The sequence below is a fragment of the Cryptotermes secundus genome, unplaced genomic scaffold, assembly GCF_002891405.2.
Source record: "Cryptotermes secundus unplaced genomic scaffold, Csec_1.0 scaffold171, whole genome shotgun sequence".
Lineage (NCBI taxonomy): Eukaryota > Metazoa > Arthropoda > Insecta > Blattodea > Kalotermitidae > Cryptotermes > Cryptotermes secundus.
The window spans coordinates 627,568-647,098 of record NW_019726223.1 but is presented as its reverse complement, the minus strand read 5'-3'; the positions used below and the strand labels follow the sequence as shown (position 1 = coordinate 647,098).

The 19,531-nt window shown below is 38.4% G+C and overlaps 1 protein-coding gene across 1 annotated transcript; it reads left to right on the top strand.

The window, feature by feature from the left end:
- Positions 1-3,381: 3,381 nt before the first annotated feature.
- LOC111863943 (mitochondrial glutamate carrier 1) lies at positions 3,382-18,902 on the top strand. The gene is made up of 8 exons (XM_023850785.2): positions 3,382-3,574; positions 8,858-8,992; positions 10,128-10,183; positions 12,428-12,521; positions 12,834-12,961; positions 14,868-15,053; positions 15,957-16,113; positions 16,753-18,902. The coding sequence occupies exons 1-8, from the start codon at positions 3,546-3,548 to the stop codon at positions 16,895-16,897; spliced, it is 930 nt and encodes a 309-aa protein (XP_023706553.1). The 5' UTR covers positions 3,382-3,545; the 3' UTR covers positions 16,898-18,902.
- Positions 18,903-19,531: the final 629 nt, after the last annotated feature.

Genomic DNA, 19,531 nt, shown 5'->3' with positions numbered 1-19,531 from the left:
GTGACGTAAAAAATACAATTAATCAGATTATATAAAACAGAAGTTATATTGTAAAACAAGAATAAAATTTTAATTGATGTTTTATAACATCGAATCAGTTGTTGGTTTATGTAATTTCTTACATTCCCATGGACAAATTGGAATATTCTATATTTTCTTTTTGTATATAAGATAGTATAGGAGGCTCGTGATGTAGATGTTAATATTAATTGTTTAGTCAGTGCATCATCTTACAAAGTATTGTCCGTACTGTAGAGAATGTAAACAACGACCATGTATTTATATATGCAACTTGCTTGACTTACATTTATAATTTTCATTTCATGCATCCTGTTGTGTTGTGACGGTTAATAAAGAGGTTGTATACTGTAACACAATAGGATGCATGAAATGAAAATTGTATATTATTTATTTATTTATTTCGTCTCTACAGATCATTGTTACATGATATAGGACAAGTCAGTTACTGTACATTGGCTGATTACAATAAGGGAATATGGTTACAATACTTACAATTGTTTACAATATATTACAGTAGATTACAATAGTTAAGAGTTCATATAGTGTGAGGTAGAATCCATATTAGGTCCCCTCGGCATGTCGGCTTCCATATGTCCTATCGTACCTGTACAGGTGATAATGCTTATGGAGAATTTGATGGAATGAGGATTGGCAGGGGAAACCAAAGTACTCGGGGAGAACCTGCCCCAGCACCACTTTGTCCATCATAAATCCCACTTGACTAGACTGCAGCGGTGGGAAGCCACCAACTAACCACTTAAGCTATGGCATGGCCTTTGAGATAATATTGGTGAATTTGGTGATAGCACTGGTATAATATTATTCTTTGCTGTGAAGCCTTCATGTCCTACATTACTGATGTTTTCTAAATTCTTATTTAAGACAAGATGTAAGACTGCTTGTACCAGTTCTCATGGTCTCTTCGCTCATGGATTTCTTATCTTTTCTTCTACCCTGAAGATGGAGGCGACATGTTCCTCCGAAACGTCAGTTAACACCACATCAACACGGTGCCACATCCCAGAAGACTGCTTTCTTCATAGTCACCACCGTGAAAACCTCAAATCTTACAAGATGTAAGACTCCTTGCATGAAGGATCAGATCACTGAAAGGCCTTTATATTTACATGTTTATATTTACAGCAGATCTGAACACTGAGACCCACTGATAAATCAGCCAAGACCAACTACACCTTAGAATATGGTTATTGGTACTGATAAGATGAATATTCACTTGTCTTCAGTTATTGCCCTCACAGGAAATATCACTAAAATTTTGCAAATACACCTTCATGGCATGCCTGCAGTGTCTGGAAGAATGTAAGCCAAAATCTTCACTTTATTTGTATCTGTATGGCCACTTTTCAGAAAATATTACTGTTTTCATTCATTCATATTTAATGTATTCAAGTAGATCCAGTTACAGGGTGAGAAACAAGTTCACACAACATTGGATATAGAATGTGTATTTCCTTTTCTAGAATTTAAAGCAGACCCAAATTTTGAAGCTCATAATTCAAGATAAGAGTGTTCTTGCAAATCAGATGTACAAAATGTATGAACTTGCATAAACATACATTTCCCTCTTTAGTTCCTATAATGGATTATGCCTCTTTCAGTTCTGAAATCATGGAACCTTTATACACCTGGTAGGTTTAAGTGGGGAGAGAATCAGTCATCACAACTCTGAAAAACACTGACATATGCCCATGCCCCAAGTTTTGGATCAACCTTACAAGTCCAGTGTTTGAGACTTCAAATGACTAATTGCCTTAAACACTGCAGGCATTGTAGCAGCCAAAAGATCAAGTTACTTCAATGAGCAGTGTCATTTTCAAGAACAGCTCCTTGCAAAATTGATTGATTGATTGATTTATTTCGTCACTGTAGATCATTGTACATGATATATGACAAGTCAAGTTAATTCTGAATATTAACAGTTGATATATAAGTATATTAAAATTACAATAGTTACAATTTTTACTGCTGATTACAATTTAGAATTAGTTAGATATTCTTATTTGTGGAGAATTTGATGGAATGACAGCAGTGAATGTGTGCAATTATAATGCAAGTTATTCTTGGAGTAATATGAAAAAAAGTTTTACATTGGGACCAATATTTGGTGTTTAACATACATTTTGTATAATGGAAGAATACAAACTTGAAATGCAATAAAATGCTTCTGTAATTCTTCTCTGAATATTTCATCATGTTCAGAACATCGTATGTATTTATATTTCAGAAATCATGCAATGAGTATTTCTACTTCCTGACATGAAAGTTCATGTATGCAAAATATTATAAAGACATTAAAATAATTAGATAGGAATGGGTTGTGGCTGTAGATATGTGTATACTGCTCATACGGCTTTGATTTACTGTTATGTCCCTTACATCCATGTTAATATTTTCCTTTCATCTATGTCTACATGTTCGAGGGGAAGCTATTTTCTCCAACTCCCTTACAAGGACTTTTGCCATGTGTTAACACACGACTTCCACAACAAAGAAAATATTAGAGAGGATAAATTAGTAAAATGACTCGCTATAAGCTGATTACCGTTGTTTGATTTCCAACTACAGCAGGATTTTTTTTGCCAAAATCCAATTGGTTCTGGGGCCCACCTAGCCCCTATTTAATGAATGGTAGAACTCTTTCCCTGTAGGTACGGCCACTTGAGGACAAGGCTCGCTTTTATCATCCAGTTAGTGCCCTGTTAGAACTTTACCTCCACTCTACCTTATACCCCTTGATATTGCGACTGTTTCCTACCATAAGCAAATCAGGTAAGTTAAATTAGGAATCATGACAATGACCACAAAATGTGAATATTTAATCGTGAAGTTATTTACCTCAGTACTTAATTCGTAAGAGCCTCATCTGTTTCTTGTTAAATGATTCAACAGATATGAAAAGAATGTATCTCAAACCTCTTCAAATAACAGTAAACTACTTACCTAACCTTGCATCTTACAAAAGGTCGATAATTGGTAAAACAAAGCGGGTATCACTCAGTATTAGTTAGTCTTACGATAGTAGTTAAATTGTGCATTTCTTTTAAATTTGTAAATAATCTACGAATGTGAAATCCTACTGTTCCTAAAAAAAATCACAGGCTGCTAACACATTCAACATAAATACATCATCATTATCTCACACCGCTCACACCATACGCACCAGACCAGATTGCAGGTTCGTCGAGTTCGGTCTAGTTCCGGTCGGGTTATCTGTGTGATTCTATGCTTCTGGACCTGGACCTTGTGGCGCAGTCGGCGTCGTCGGGTCGTCGGCATAGTGAACCGTGGAGCAGTATGGTGGTCGTGGAGGTCGTGGAGTTGTGGAGGTGGTAGGCAGCGGTAAGCAGTGCAGGCGGAAATGGGAGACAGGAGTTGGAGTTGGGCTTTGATTGGAGCTTAAGGATATCGTTTTGTGATATTTTTAATTATTTATATAGTGCAGACAAGATTTATTTTATATTCTGTTCGTTAAATAGTTTATATAAGTCAGGAAATAATATTCAATGGGAGAAAAAGGCGACCGGCAGTTTAAGTAAGTATAGTTTTCCGGTTAAAATACAAGCTACTACTGTCAATTTCCCCCCAGTTCCTTTTTAAAATAATGGCGGGTTGAACAAATGGCAGAAGCCGAGGGATTTTCATTTAAATTTTTTGGATAGTGTGTTTGTTTTTATATGTTTATTTTTTATTCGTTGTGCGATACAGTAATCTGAACATGGGGTGATATTCTCGACTAATTTCTCCTTCCATATTTGTATTCATAGGCGTGGTTTTATTGCATTTCACTCTAAATACGTAGCCAACTTATTATAGCGATGAAGAAAGCAGTCTTCTGGGATTTGGCGCCGTGTATATGTGGTGTTAACCGACGTTTCGGAGGAACGTATCGCCCTCATCTTCAGGGTTGAAGAAAAAGTATAGGTAAATCTGCACCAAATCCCAGAAGACTGCTTTCTTCATAGTCACCGCCGTGAAAGCCTCAAATCTTACAACTTATTATAGCATTTACCAGTCTCTTTTTATAGCTCTCCTTCTTAGGAAACCCTCCGATGTAGTTAAATTGTATCATCCCTATTGTATTGTATTGTATTGTATTTATTACACGTTCCAGCACATCCATACAAGGCCGAAGCCATTCGATACAGAACCTGTCATACCACAAGCTAGCAAAATCAGCAAGTAGTCAAGTAGTATAAGTACTTTTGTTGGCTTGCCTTGCATTCCTCTTAATATTAATTTTATTATATGCAATAAAACTAGGTGTCATTGTTTTTTTATGTCATGCATCAGTGTTCAATTAAAGCTGAATTGTTTGATTATACACAGATGTTTAGTGGAACAGGAAATTGAACTGTTTCATTGATGAAATTTACCATGAACATTTTTAATTTTTGTTCTGGCTCTGCTGTACCTTGACATCAGTTTGTGTCATTTCGTTTTTTTTTAATGCTTCATGGAGGCTAGAATTATCTAATCACAGCTACCATAACAGTTTGAGTTTGCATAGTCCATAGTCTGAGGGGAGCTGCTTGCTTCTAATAGAAATTATAATGGTCATTCGCAGATAATATGTAGTAAGTTGTAAATGTATTAACCTTTTAAAGCAGTGGTTACTATATTTACCACCTGCTTTAAAATTAAATTAATCATCGTTTTGCTCACAGAGTGTATTTATATATTTTTTGTATGATGCTCACAATAAATGGTGATTCTAAGCAGTATTATTTGATTGGTTTTTGTAAGAGAGATTCAGTGTGTTTTCTGTAAAGGAGGAACTGAAATATTATGTATTACTCAGATAACTTCATGCTTGAATGAGTTGACCAGAACAATTTTGTGTTTGCCACAGGTTATTGAGAATTGGAAAGAAGAAAATAATGTGAAGTAGTTTTACCCAATAGAATTGATTACTGCTGTAGAATTCAAGAACCAGGATAGCTTAGTTGGTATAATGACTAGGGTACAGGCTGTACAACCAACAAATTGAGTTTGATCCCTGGCAAGGTTAAGAGGTTTTTCTGTTCTCTACAATTCCCATACTGGCTCTAAGTCTCACCCAGCCAAAGCATAAAATTGACCACTCACTGCCATAGAGTGCTGAGGTTAATGCCTCCATTCCCACATAAATCTTCATGGTGAATGTGTAATTAACTATAGGGATGAACTTCCCCTTAGGGATGTGAATGCATCCTTTAGTTTTTATTTTCAAGACATAAATTACATATTTTAGGGGAAGAATTTTAATATTTCTGCATGCTGAAACCGACAGGCAAAATTTATGATCTTGCATTGAACAATAAGAACAAGAACATTAGAAACCTGCACAGAGGAATCAATGAATTTAAGAGACGTTACCAACCTAGAAATAACTTAGTGACTGGTGATCTACTTGCAGCTTCCCACAATGTTTTGAATACATGGAAGAACTACTTATCTCAGTTATTAAATATACAATGGGTCAGTGATGTTAGGTGGATAGAAATACATACAGCTGAGCTGTTAGTACCTGATCCTATCTTTTTTGAGGATGAAATTGCTATTACAAAGTTGAAAAGGTATAAATCTTCAGGTAGTGATCAAATTTTGGCAGAACTCTTTCAAGCAGGAAGTGAAATATTATGCTCAAAGATCCATAAGCTAATTAACTCTATTTGGAATAAAAAAGAATTTCCTGATCAGTGGAAAGAGTCTATTATTGTACCAGTTCACAAGAAGGCTGACATAACTGACTGTACTAATTATCATGGGATATCACTGCTATCAGCTTCATACAAAATTTTATCCAATATTCTTCTTTCAAGGTTAAGCCCATATATAGATGAAATTTCCGGGGGATCATCAGTGTGGGTTTGACATAACAGATCAACTACAGATCAATTCTTTTGCTTTCATCAGATACTGGAGAAAAAATGGGAATACAATAAGACCATTCATTCTAATGTTATATTTTTAGCGTCCTGTTGCACTGATTCACATTCATGATGTGTATTTGTACCAACCGTCTTACAGTGCACACAATTTCACTTTTCTCTTCACTACATGTTTTGGCACTAATGTGCCATCTTCAGGTGTGGTTTTATTTACGTCAAACCATAGCACTGTATACCATCATGTCTCCTTTATAAAATGATTAAAATGTATATATGTCATGTATAATAATAAAGTTTATGTATTAAAACTTTTCAAGATTTATCATCTATACGTCACACTTCAAATTCGCAAGTTACGTCAATCCTCTCCTATGGGAGTACTCTTCCTATATTCTTGTGTATATTGTGTTCTGTGTTGTGTCCTTCCCTTGTGACTGTGTGCGTTGTATTGCTCAATACAACTCCTATGGGAGTACTCTTCCTATATTCTTGTGGATATTGTCTTCTGTGTTGTGTCCTTCCCTTGTGACTGCGTGCGTTGTATTGCTCAATACAACTCCTATGGGAGTACTCTTCCTATATTCTTGTGTGTATTGTGTTCTGTGTTGTGTACTTCCCTTGTGACTGTGTGTGTTGTATTTTCAGGGGTTTGTGAAACGATGGGACAAGTGCCTCAGTGTACAGGGAGTTTATGTTGAGAAATAAAAGCATTTTTCAAATCAGTACTCTTATTTGTTTAAGTTCTGTATCCATTTGTAACTTACTTATTGACTTACCCTCGTAGAATATAATTTTTCTGATTGAATCATGAGCTTTCTTGAAGCCTGTGAATAAGAAATATACTGTCTTATTGTTGTAACTACCATGGTGAAAGAAGATGAGAGGGAAGGCCAAGGTTACACTTCAGCAAGTCTATTGCGTCAGTCTGCCACATGACACCACTCTATGAACGGTCTTTTTTACACGAGTGGTTTTTCGACTTCATGTTTTGTCTCGTCTGCGATGTATGGCAAAATCGAGTAATGTGTCTGCATCAAGTTTAGCGTGAAGCTCAGTAAATCCAATACCGAAACCATTGAAATGCTTCGTGAGGCTTTTGGAGAACATTCTTTAAGCCAGACAGCAGCTTTGGAATGGCATTTGTCTTTCAAGGCCAGTTGAGTGGCAGTTGAAGATGACAAATGTTCAGGGTGACCACACACCAGCAAAATGATAGAAAGTGGCACAAAAATTTGACATCCACGAAGACCGTCGTTGAACAATCCATGATCTCGCAGACACCACTGGGATCAGTTATGGAGTTTACCAGGAGATCTTAACAGAAAATTTAAACATGCGCCACATTGCCACGAAGTTTGTTCCCCGACTCTTGACAAAAGATCAAAAGCAGCAGCGTGTAAACCTGTCTTGAACTATGAGAGAAGGCTAACGAGAACGAAACTTTTATTTCTTTGTTTCCCAAATTGAAAATGAAACTGAAGGGATGACATTTTGAAACAGTGTCTGACATCCAAAGGGAATCGCAAGCAGTACTCAACAGCATAAAGGAAAATGACTTCCACAGTGCTTCTGAAGCGTGGAAACAACGATGGGATCGCTGTATACATTCCCAAGGAGACTATTTTGAAGGAGATAACAGCCAAAATTGAGTAAATTGAGCCAATATTTCTTTTTTGACCTAGTCCGGGAACTTTCTGATGCATCTCATATACAAGAGGATAGAGATGAATTTCAGTGGTTGGTAAATCAGCATTGACAAGAGCTATGAGCCAGAAAGAGCAGAATTCCCTTTGTCAGCTAACAGCTGACATGTGTTAGTTACCCCCCCATCCCCCCATAACTTAGACAGCCCGCCATCTGCCAGGCAGCTTTGTTATCTGTCTGTAAAAAATTGAATCAGCACTGAATAGACAGGAAGCAACATGCAAACATGGCACTAAGAATGTTTACATATGCATTTCTTCAAACAGCTGTGAATGTTAATGATTTAATGCGTGTAATTCTTTATTTTACTTTGGTTGTTTGTATGCCTAAATGTCACACCTGAAATTGGTGTAGGGGTGTGGAGGTAAGTTCCATGTTTTCTTAACCTCGGTGCTAGTTTGAGGTGAGTGATCAGCTTTACACTTAGGTTGCTTTGTTCCCAGGGGAAGAGTCCCCATTCTTTTGGACAGTGATTCTCAGCCTGCATTCCACCAGTTATTTTGTCAAAGAAGTGTAGTGTCACAAAGTTTGTTTAATTTAAATTTAAATTTTAATTTTAATGCCCCTCCCAGTATTCTTGCTGTGTTCATTCTGCTTGCATGGCCAAACAATTGTAGTTCTATTAACATATTTTAAATTCCANCAATCTGCTGATTCTGCAATCGTGTCTTCACCAGATCCAGAGGGAACACACAAGACACCCCGATGATCCCCGCGATGCCACCATTAATGATTTTGGGAAGCAATCTGCACACACACACAAAAATTGATAACTGATACTGGTATATAACATGTTGGGGGAACAAACAATAAGCAACAAACAATGGTGAATATTCTGCTAGGAAAATAACAACTTCTATCAAACTGAAGAAAGCAGTCTTCTGGGATTTGGCACCGTGTATATGTGGTGTTAACCGACGTTTCGGAGGAACGTATCGCCTCCATCTTCAGGGTAGAAGAAAAAGTGTAAAAGCAGTCTGCTTTTACCGTTCTCACGGTCTTGTCACTTGCAGATTTCTTGTACTTTTTCTTCTACCCTGAAGATGGAGGCGATACGTTCCTCCGAAACGTCGGTTAACACCACATATACACGGTGCCAAATCCCAGAAGACTGCTTTCTTCAGTTTGATAGAAGTTGTTATTTTCCTAGCAGAATATTCACCATTGTTTGTTGCTTATTGTTTGTTCCCCCAACATGTTATATACCAGTATCAGTTATCAATTTTTGTGTGTGTGTGCAGATTGCTTCCCAAAATCATTAATGGTGGCATCGCGGGGATCATCGGGGTGTCTTGTGTGTTCCCTCTGGATCTGGTGAAGACACGATTGCAGAATCAGCAGATTGGACCAAATGGCGAGCGCCAGTACCGTTCAATGTAAGTTGATAACATGGTGTTCTCTAGGGCCGAGGTTTCAGAATGGGGGATGTCGTCCAGGGTTTGCTCCTGGCTTGCTGTGTTGTTTTCACACAGTAAGCCAGGAGCAAACCCTGAACGACATCAAGAACCTCCTCATCAAAATAAACAGGCGGCACAAAATCTGCCCCATACAAGAAGGGCAACAGGAGTATGGACACGAACCTACGTGGTTTAAAATTTTTTTTTTTAACTAGTGACAAAGGGTTTTTAAATTAACATCTAGAAACTTTAAAAACTTTACAATACCAGGAAGCTGCTGTGATTGTGAAATGTTCGACTTTATGTGTACTGTGCATTATAGAATATATTTTAAATCAAAAACACCTATTGTGATGGTAGTTTCCAGTTCGTAATGATGTTCCCTCTGAAGATAGTCTGTACGGACTGAAACATGTGAGGGAGATAAGTTTTAATGTAGTAAAAACTTATATGTCACATTGGACGGAGTGGTTTGTATTTATAATGTATCATCGTCACACTCTCTTAGTTCTTACTTACAGGGACTAGCACTATTGATTGGGCCCAACTGAATATGTTTTACCTGAAGACGGGGACAGAATCCAATCTCTGAAAACGTTTGTTTTGAAAAATAAACAGGATGTTGATTTTAGATAAAGACAGGAAAATGGATGTCTAAAACATAATATTTGTACCATTGTCACAAACTTGTAGATCTCAACTAAGAAATATTTTATCCATTTTTAAAATGTAACATGTTTATATAGGACAGTGGCTTTTGCCCATGGTTAGATGTTGTACATCTTCAGATCTGAGCTGTATACTTGAAACAAATGTTTAATTTTGGGTGGCATGAGACTGAGTCCATTTGGTACATCAACCACTATTTGGCCTATTGTACCAGCCCTGGATGATGATTGATCATGGGTGTGGAGTAGTCGATGGAATGAGAATTGGCAGGAGAAATCAAAGCACTCAGAGAAAGCCTACCCCAGTTCCACTTTGTCCACCACAGATCCCACATGACCTGGCCTGGGATCAAATGTGGGGCCCAGAGGTAAGCCAGTGACTCACAGTCTAAGCTATGGCATGGTGGAACAGATATATCGGTGACGCTGAATTTATGTTTATACAGGTTGGACTGCTTCCGGAAAACTTACAGAGCTGAAGGATACTTTGGAATGTATCGAGGTGAGTGCAAATACAACATTTGACGTGGTACATCACAACCACCAAGTTGTAGTTGGCTTTTTATGAGTGATCAGTCAGCGCAAAGGAGATCTACTGTTGGTCAGCAGGAGTTCAGTTCGTTCAGAGCCACAGGATAGAAGCATCTGCAGCCAGTCTATATTGTTGCAAGTTTGGGCCTGTCCCTTTCATAGTGTCAAACTTGTTTTCTAATAGTGGTATATTTGCCCCACGCATGAACTGTTGAGCCACAGAAACAACCATTTCTAAGTAATACATGCACACAATAGTAGAATTACAGGGTTATGGAACCCATTTATAGGCAACGGCTCGGTAAATACACTTCTGCATGGGTGGTGCTGTCATACAACAATACTGCAGCGAGGTTTTCTATGTGTCCATGCAGCTTACGCATGCACAATGATGTCACACCCCAACAGTGCTTAGCTATCACCTGACTTAGGTTTTCTGCGTTGTTCATGCTTTGACTATATAATATGAGTCTACCTGCAGCTGAGGAGAGTTTTAGTTGAGTTCTGAGGGTGCAGCATGACTGAACAAGAAATGGCCAGAAGACTTCTTAATGGTTTGAAGTGCTAGTTTTTGTGTTGAGATCTGTTGCTAGGAGACGACTAGTGGAAACTGAGAGTTCTGGTGCGTGTGTAACGGTGAACTGTAAATTGTATAAATCAGCAATAGCGCTCTATTAATTGCAATTAAGAGGGACTGTAACCAAAGTGCCAATAAATCCAGTCGTCCAATCTAGAACCCGTTATTTTCATCACACATACCCTCCTACACGTGACAGTATAGATTTTGTTGATGTATAATTGTTTCTTTGTGCACAAATACATTTAAGAAAAAAAATCATATTCACCGAAAATAACCATTCCACAGTTCTACATTTGGTACCACTATGTGTTCTATGCATCTGTCTCCACCCTCCTTCACTTCTTTTCAAGGCACAGTATTTGTGATTCGTGCACACCTCAGCCTCCAGTTCTAGTGAATAACATTTTGTAGTTAACCACACTGTGCTTTTTTTTTTTTTGCGTTTAAAATATTTACTGGTTTGAATCCTATTTCAAGGTTTTGATGATGTTTCATATATATTCAGGCAGACATCAGGATTGAACCTTGGGGTGTATGTACCACATTCAGAATCTTCATGTTCTCTTAATCCTATAGTTCTTATTGTTTCACATCACATTCCTGTTCTATATAGTGGATATCATTACCTTGATCTCAGTCAGTTAAGAATTTCTATTTTGTCATGTGCCTGAATGTATCATTAGAAAATACGAAATTTATATGTAATAATTATTTTATTTGCAGTGGATTGTGTGTGAATGATCATTTTCAACTATGGTTGTGAAATTATTTCTGCACTTTAGTGGGGTCATGTACATCAGAATATATCCATGTATTCTACTGACCTGAAAAGAAATAATGTCTTAGAGGAGACAGATTAGTAGTAATTGGTACTTCCTTCACAGTTACATGGAAAAACTTGGTTCAGTAATTTACAATAGACAGAAATATTTCTGTACTTGAAGAGCTATGATTTAAAAGTTTAAGATGGACTATTAAGATAGTTTAGTTAATTAGTTAGTTAGTTATTGGAGAGGGTGGGTTTCCCCATGCGCTGAGACCTGTATTGGTCCATTGTGCTTCCCTCTATGATTTCTACCAGTCTCTATATCCTACCGGTACTGGTGCTTACCATCAGTCCCGCCCAGCCAGCGAGACCGGCTCTACTAGCTGAGAGGTATCTATAATGCTTCCCCCATCTACCAGAGGTATTAGAGACTGCTGTTGGGCGGGAAATGTCCATTAATTTGGCTCAGTGACCTCCTTTGGAGATATGAGGTTCTTTTACGTGCCGTAAAGCTACGACATGGGACCCACGGCTTAAAGTCCCTCCCGGAGGACTTGTTCCCTGAATTTTTCCGCCCTTAAAAATTCGACAACCTCTGCCGGGTATTTGAACCCGCGTACTACGAGTCATGAGGTGGGAACGTTACCTCTAGACTACAGAGGCCACTTATTAAGATAGTTTACTCCAGAAAACATCAGCTAGTGTTATCGGCAGATATGTTAATGCTCATTTGTAAAAGTCTATCTTATATGCAACCAGTAACTTTCTACATTGACAAGTCCTCAATGTTTATAAACATTACTGTCTGCACTATGGATCAAAGCATGTTTCCTCCTCTGTGAACTGAAACGTCTGTGTATTGTGCGTAGGTTCCGCTGTCAACATTGTACTCATTACCCCGGAGAAAGCCATCAAACTTGCTGCCAATGACTTCTTCAGACATCACCTCAGCACACCTGGCGGGTGAGGATTGTGTAATTGTCTCACAAATGAGATTTTCATCTAATCTTTGTTCACATATCAGTGAATAACTACAGTGCCAAAAAATAACTTCAGGAAACTCCATATTAGATAATGACAATAGTCATAAGTTCATGGATACCTGTGATGTTCAGTGTTTGTAGATATTTGTGTCTGAGAGTAATAACTGTGGTGGTGGTGGTGGTGGTGGTAATAAGATGATGACAATTATTATTATTATTATTGTTATTAATGCCCTGGAGAACATACTGTATTGATGCTGTGTGTCTGACAGGATTTTGACCTTTTTTATAGGGGACTGCCTCTAGGACGGGAGATGGCTGCTGGTGGGTTGGCCGGCCTGTGTCAAATAATCATTACCACACCCATGGAACTCCTGAAAATTCAGTTGCAGGATGCAGGGCGTGTAGTCTCTAAGCAGGGTAATTTTCTGAAGCAATATTGTTAAATACGAGGAAGGGTCAGTAAATAGGTAAAAAATCGATATAAAATGTAAAACATGGTGATATTCAAACCTGGAAAAACCATTTGTTTCTCAACATGTCCTGCACCAACATGGATACACTTCTCCCATTGCTTTACCAGTGTGTTGAAACCTGCAGCATGGAAGTCTTTTGACTGTTGTCTCAGCCACTTCCACACCTTCATTTCAGTCTGTCCATTGTCAGCGAAATGTTTGCCACAAAGGTGGTTTTTTAGGAGACCAAACAGATGGAAGTCACTAGGGGCCAAGTCTGGGCTGTAAAGTGGATGTTCAAGAAGTCACCACTGTAGCTCTCGAATTCTGTCCTGGGTTGCTGAGGCTATATGGGGTCTGGTATTATCATGATGAAGCAGTACCCCTCTTGCCAGTTTGCCTGGACGTTTTCTGTGAACTGTATCTTGGAGCATCAACAGAACTTCACAGAACAATGCAGAATTCACATTTTTACCATGCTTCTGAAAATGGGCTAACAGTACTCCCTGAGTATCCCAAAACATGGTAAGCATAACCTTCCCATGTAATGGTGTAACCTTAAATTTTTGGTTGATGGTGAAATTGGATATTTCCAATGCACTGAAGCATACTTTGATTTGGGTTTGTAGTGATGTATCCATGAGTGACAATCCCAGTAACAGTCCTGTGAAGCATGTCTTATACTTCACCTGCATACCATAGGAGATATTACAAGGACAGACCCATTTGGTTCATTTTTTCTCAGTCCTTCAGTTCTCTGGGCACCCACCATGCACACACTTTTTGAAACTTCAAATGTTCATGCATTATGCTTTATGCTAAACCGTGGGAGCACCACAGTGCAGTTGCTACACTGTTTATTGTTATCCTCTTGTCAGGTCAGATCAACTCTTCCATCCACTGCACAGCTGCTTCTGTTGCAGATGATGCCCAAACTGGTTGGGCATCATCTGCAACTTTAGAACGCTTTTGAGAGAATTTCTTGATCTAGTTGTGAACTGATTTACATGATAAACACTTCCTGCCATAAACAGGAAACATTTCTTTATGAATATCCTTTGCATTGAGCCCTTTGTCCCACAAAAAATGCACAACCGAATGCTGCTCTTTGGTAGTGTACTCCTCAGGCACAGTTGCCATTTTGACTACTGAAACCAGCCTCTGCACGTTCGCATGTGTGTCTGATACTTAGACTGTCATGAAGATGGACTGTGCTGGTACCTTGTGATACACATAGAAAACCTATTACATCCATTACAGCTCTTTTACTTCCATTTGTGACTTATTTACTGACTTCGTCATATAAAATACTAACCGAAGAAGTTGGAGTAACTTTAATAATATAGACTTGTATTTGGTACTCCAAATCTGAACTGCATTACCAATTATCTTGTGCAAGACTTTTTAGGATTTTCCTCAGTCATTCCAGGCAAACACTGAGATAACACCAAACTGTAATCCTGGATCATTTCTTTAAAACTTCTTTCTAGCTCATAATCCTGTTCTCATCCTATTCAATACCATATAAGCATAACCTTTGCAGTTGAAAAAGGATTGTTAAATAAGCAAGGAATATTAATACTATAGTCCTGGGATGTGATGTCATGTAGTTTGATAGGTACAGACATTTTGGAGGAAACTGCTGCCTCCATCTTCAGGGTAGAATTTATACAGCCCTGAAGATGAAGGCCATACATTCCTCCAGAATGTTGGTAATTATTTACCAAATTACATGACATTACAGAAGGCAATAATCTTAAAATACCGTATTTTAAACTGAGTAAAATTTATGGGTATTCCACTGTAGTTGCTTTACTAGTTGATTAGTTAGTTGGTGAGTTAGATTTATATGAATTGTGCTTGATGCTCAGGAGGCACTGTCGTGCCACGGCAGACAGCACTGGGAATCACAGTGGAATTGCTACGCACAAAAGGTGTCTTGGGGCTTTACAAGGGCGTTGGTGCCACAGCATTCCGTGATGTCAGCTTCTCAATAGTGTACTTTCCTCTGTTCGCCCACCTCAATGCTCTTGGTCCAAGAAAGAAGGATGGATCAGGTAACAGCACATATCAGGCAAGGGCAGGCAATAGACTGTATAGGTGACTCTTGTTCTACATGGGTGTTGCATCTGTCAAAATTGTCACATATATCAAAATCACTTGAGCAGAAATTGCACTGAACAAGCACTGAACATGGAGAAGAAGAAGTAGGAAATGAAATGACTGAGTCAAAATGATGGGGTGAGCCACAGAAACTGTGTGCATAATTCACTAGTCATGTGCAGGAGCTTCTACTGTGGCAACAGATAGGACATTGTTTCTCATCATGGCAAAGAAGTAGAACAATGAATGTGTAACAATGTTTATAACGAAAACATATATAATGAGAGTCACCTGTATACTTAACTAATAGACATTACTACTATTACAGTTATCAAGGAACTGAAGAAGATAATCTGTAAATATGGACAAAAGAGACAAAACAGAAAATGTACACTAGGAAACAGTTCTGGCATATTCGCTCACTTTTGTTTAACTGTCTCAAAAAATGTAAGACTTGCAGAAAAAGTGATCTAGGAATAAATTGTGTATTTTGTGTTTCCTTAACTTTCTTCAAAACATTTTTCATTCCAATAAATATTTAGCTTGTTACATTTGAGTTTATGCTTGAGATGTGCGCAGAAATATGTGTGAGTCTTATGAGATATGTCTGCTGCTCTTATTGTATTTTAACCAGAATTGTGATATGTGAACAAATTTTAGAAAAAATAACCATCATTACATTTCATGAAATTTCATGCAGTTCTTGATTTGTTACATGTGAGTGCGCAGAAAGAGACATGTCAAAGATAATAGCTGAATTTTTGCAACTTTTTGTGGTGAATGCATTGAATGTTGAAAGTGAAGTTCTTCTGCATTAAAAAGTTTGGCATGTTCATTAACACAGTTGTTTTGTGTAGGGGAAGCTGTGTTTTGGTGTTCCCTGTTGGCTGGCATTGGTGCAGGTGCCACTTCAGCATTTGTAGTGAACCCATTCGACGTAGTAAAAACGAGACTACAGCTGCTGAAGCGGGCGGAGGGCGAGGTTGCATATAAGGGTATTACTGATGCTTTCATGTAAGTAACTATTTATTCTTTGATTGTTAATTGTCTCCATAACTTACAGTTGTGCAGTTTTGCTGCAAGAATTGACTGATTGATGGATGGATCAGTTGATTGGTTGGTTGACATCATATAAATTACAGTGGTTAAGAAGTGTTTGATGAAAGATGTTTGTGAATTCCTTATTGTCTCAATTATGCCGCCAGAATTATTAGTTACTCTGGGCCTCAATATTGCTTGCATTTGACCCCTTTAGCTCCCAAATTAAAGATAATTGTCCACCCTTGTTATGTATGGGAATTGAAGTCATTCAGTCAGTACAGAGATTAGACTGTGGCTGAAATGTCAGGGAGTTGTGGTTCAATTCCAGGCAGGAGTAAGAGATTTGTTTCTTTTCCACAATATCCAGACTGGTCCTGGGGCTCACACAGGCACCTATCCAGTGTACACTCAGGGTGAAGTGGCTGGCACATGAAACTGACCATTAATTTCCATATAGTGCTGAAGTTAAGAATGCGTGGAATTGTACCTCTGCTCCCCCACATGCCTTCATGGCATGGTGATTAATTAAGCACAGGGACATCTTTATTCTTTTATATTCTATTGCATGGCTTTTCTTTGTATGTTAACAGTAGAATGACAATCTTATTCTAGTTCTCTTCTCAAAAATGAGGGCCCGACAGTGTTCTTTCGAGGAGCTGCCTGCCGCATGATTGTGATCGCTCCTCTCTTTGGCATTGCCCAGATGGTGTACTTCCTTGGTGTAGCTGAGAAACTTATGGGTATGAACAGATCCTAAAACTATTCCATTTTATCTGACTCTCTGAGCAGCAACGAAGACAATAATCCTTCCTTTCCTATACATTGCTAGGCATGTTGAAGTAGTAATCGTAACTGAAATGTCAATATAACTGTTACTATTTTAAGAATTCACAATGGTTTATTGTTGATGTTGATTCTGATCTTGGGTGTTTCCACTGTGTGGATGTGGGCAATGTTGCCAAGATTTTGGCAATACTGTATGAAGGGATTTGTCTTCCCCCAAATCCCCACCCATCTCCCTCCTGTGAGACACCATTCCCTGCACTTCTAAAATTCCCTTTTCCATTGCAACCACCTTCAACCTCTGGGGTTTTCACTGCCATTTCCACAGCATTCATCCAGCAGCAGAGATGGTTGAGAAGTCCAGGAACATCAGTTGCCATTGATTTCTTGGTGTACTTCGTGTCCCTTAGAAGGACCATGTTTGATAATACTTCTCTGTCCACTCTCTATATTGGCCTAGACTGGGCACCACTCCCTGCTCTTCCCCACGGATCTGTTGGACTAAAATCTACATATAAATGAACACTCACCTATACTGCTCACTTTGATCTTGAAGATGGAGGCAGCTTGTACCTATGAAAAATAAACATCATCCACATGCTGGAAAGACCCACGAATATAATTGACATGAATGTAAATGTTATTTTTAGCTAGCATTATAAGATGCTTTGTAATTTGTGTTCGGTTCAAACATATGACAATATAATGTGCAGAAGAGTATCTGTTTGAATAGAACACCCTGTCGCATAGGAATGAATTAGTGATGTTAGATCAAATGTATGGTCTCTTTTAAAAATAAGGGAGACTTTTGGGGATGTTTGTTTTGAAATGAGATTCTCACAGTAGTGAGTATGTACAATAATATCTTTTGGGACACAGACAATGCCCTTTTGAATGCACCTGTCTGCATGAACTTTCCTTGCAGTTTGCAGCTGTTCCATCCTTCTATCCCACAAAACATTGCCTACAGTCCATACTACTCTCTGAGCCCACCTGTACCTCCCACTGATCACTCAAACTACACTATTCTCTTGCCTTCTATCATTTCTCCACTTCGCAAATGTGGCCCTTTTCAGGGACAGCACTTGTTACCCTTCTCCTATCTGGTCTCCTTTTCAGACCAATGTCTGAACCAGGTTTTTCCACACACAGCTCCCTCTGCTTGCTTGGGATGTTATTGACCCTGAAGTATATTCCTTCAAAATATTGTAAACTTCTACCAATGTTCATGATGCCACAGCCCAGAAGGTGGTATTCTTTTTTTTTATATCATTTTGTGTGAATGATAACAAGTGTTTTAAATGTGATCAGTTGTCATTGAAACTAAGCAACTCTAATGCACTCTGGGAAAGATGAATGATGATTTTTTTATCCTGTAATTTTGAATATATATATATATAGGTACATTTGTAGTAATAATTTGGAAATGTTATTTAAACTGAAAGGGAATGCATATGAAGGCTGCACTATGGCTTGGGTGATTGGATAGCGACTTCTCATCTCAGACCCTCCAAGAATTAATGTGGAATTTATGGTGAACAAAGTGACATTGTGTCAGGTTTTTCTCTGAGTAGTTCTGTTCTTCCTTGTCAGTCATCTTTCCACCAACATTTCATACTCACTTATTACCAACCTTAGAGTGTGTGCAGTAGGCCTGACAAGCCAGCAAAATATCACGGTCAGTCATCATCTGGGCATTACTTTTGACGCATAATGATGCTGAATTTGCAGTAAGTTAATTTAATTTTATGGTAGGTTATGAAGACTAATGCAGCAAAAACAGTGGACCCCTCCAGAGATGTAAGGTAATTGGGTCCTTTTGTATAGAATCACTTTTCTCTCCCTGAAGTATAATTTGTCCTTTTTCACTTGATAATGCTTCTTACTTCTGGGTTAGCATAGAAGCTAGTCAGTATAGTGACTGGCTATGGGCTGGACAACCAACGAGGTCAGAGTTCAAGTCCTGGTAGGGTCAAGAATTTTCTTTTCTCCACATGGTCCAGACCAGCTCTGGGGTCTACCCAACCTCTTATCCAATGGGTACTTCCAACTGGTGCCTAGGTTAAAAAAAATATGGATCTATACATCCACTCCCCCATATGCCTTCATGGCATATTGCTTAATTAATTAAGCACAGGGACAACTTTACCTTTTTACTGCTTCTTACGTCAGCCATCTTTATATTATTTTTAATTTTTGTTCTGCTGTTTGCTTACTTTGTCATTACTTACTTTTCCTCACAATTCTTCTCTGAATCAGTATGCTCTTTTTCTGAAGAGGCTAGTGTAGCAGTAACACTCTGGACTTATATTCAGGAGATGCACAGTTCAAAATTTGGTCAGAACACCAGCTAGCCCGACTGATTTCCATGATTTTGCTCAGTAACTCCAGGTGAATGCTGGGATAGTGTTTTAGTATGGAAGATCTTTGCCATTACACTTTTAGTGTGACAGGTTTAATAGAATAGATAGTAGCCTGAGTAGACCATGACTGCATCCTTGCAAGCCCTTTCCAGTTCATCATTCGTCTGTCGTCCAGCCAGTCAATGCCATACAGTGTGGCTATTGGCAGCTTTTTAAGTAAACTATTAAAAAAATGTGCTGCTATA

Excerpts from the sequence above, each read along its gene's own strand:
- LOC111863943 (XM_023850785.2), top strand. The coding sequence starts at position 3,546 with ATGGGAGAAAAAGGCGACCGGCAGTTTAA. Across the intron at positions 15,054-15,956 it reads AAGAAAGAAGGATGGATCAG|GGGAAGCTGTGTTTTGGTGT; the intron begins GTAACAGCACAT and ends TGTTTTGTGTAG. Across the intron at positions 16,114-16,752 it reads GGTATTACTGATGCTTTCAT|TTCTCTTCTCAAAAATGAGG; the intron begins GTAAGTAACTAT and ends ATCTTATTCTAG.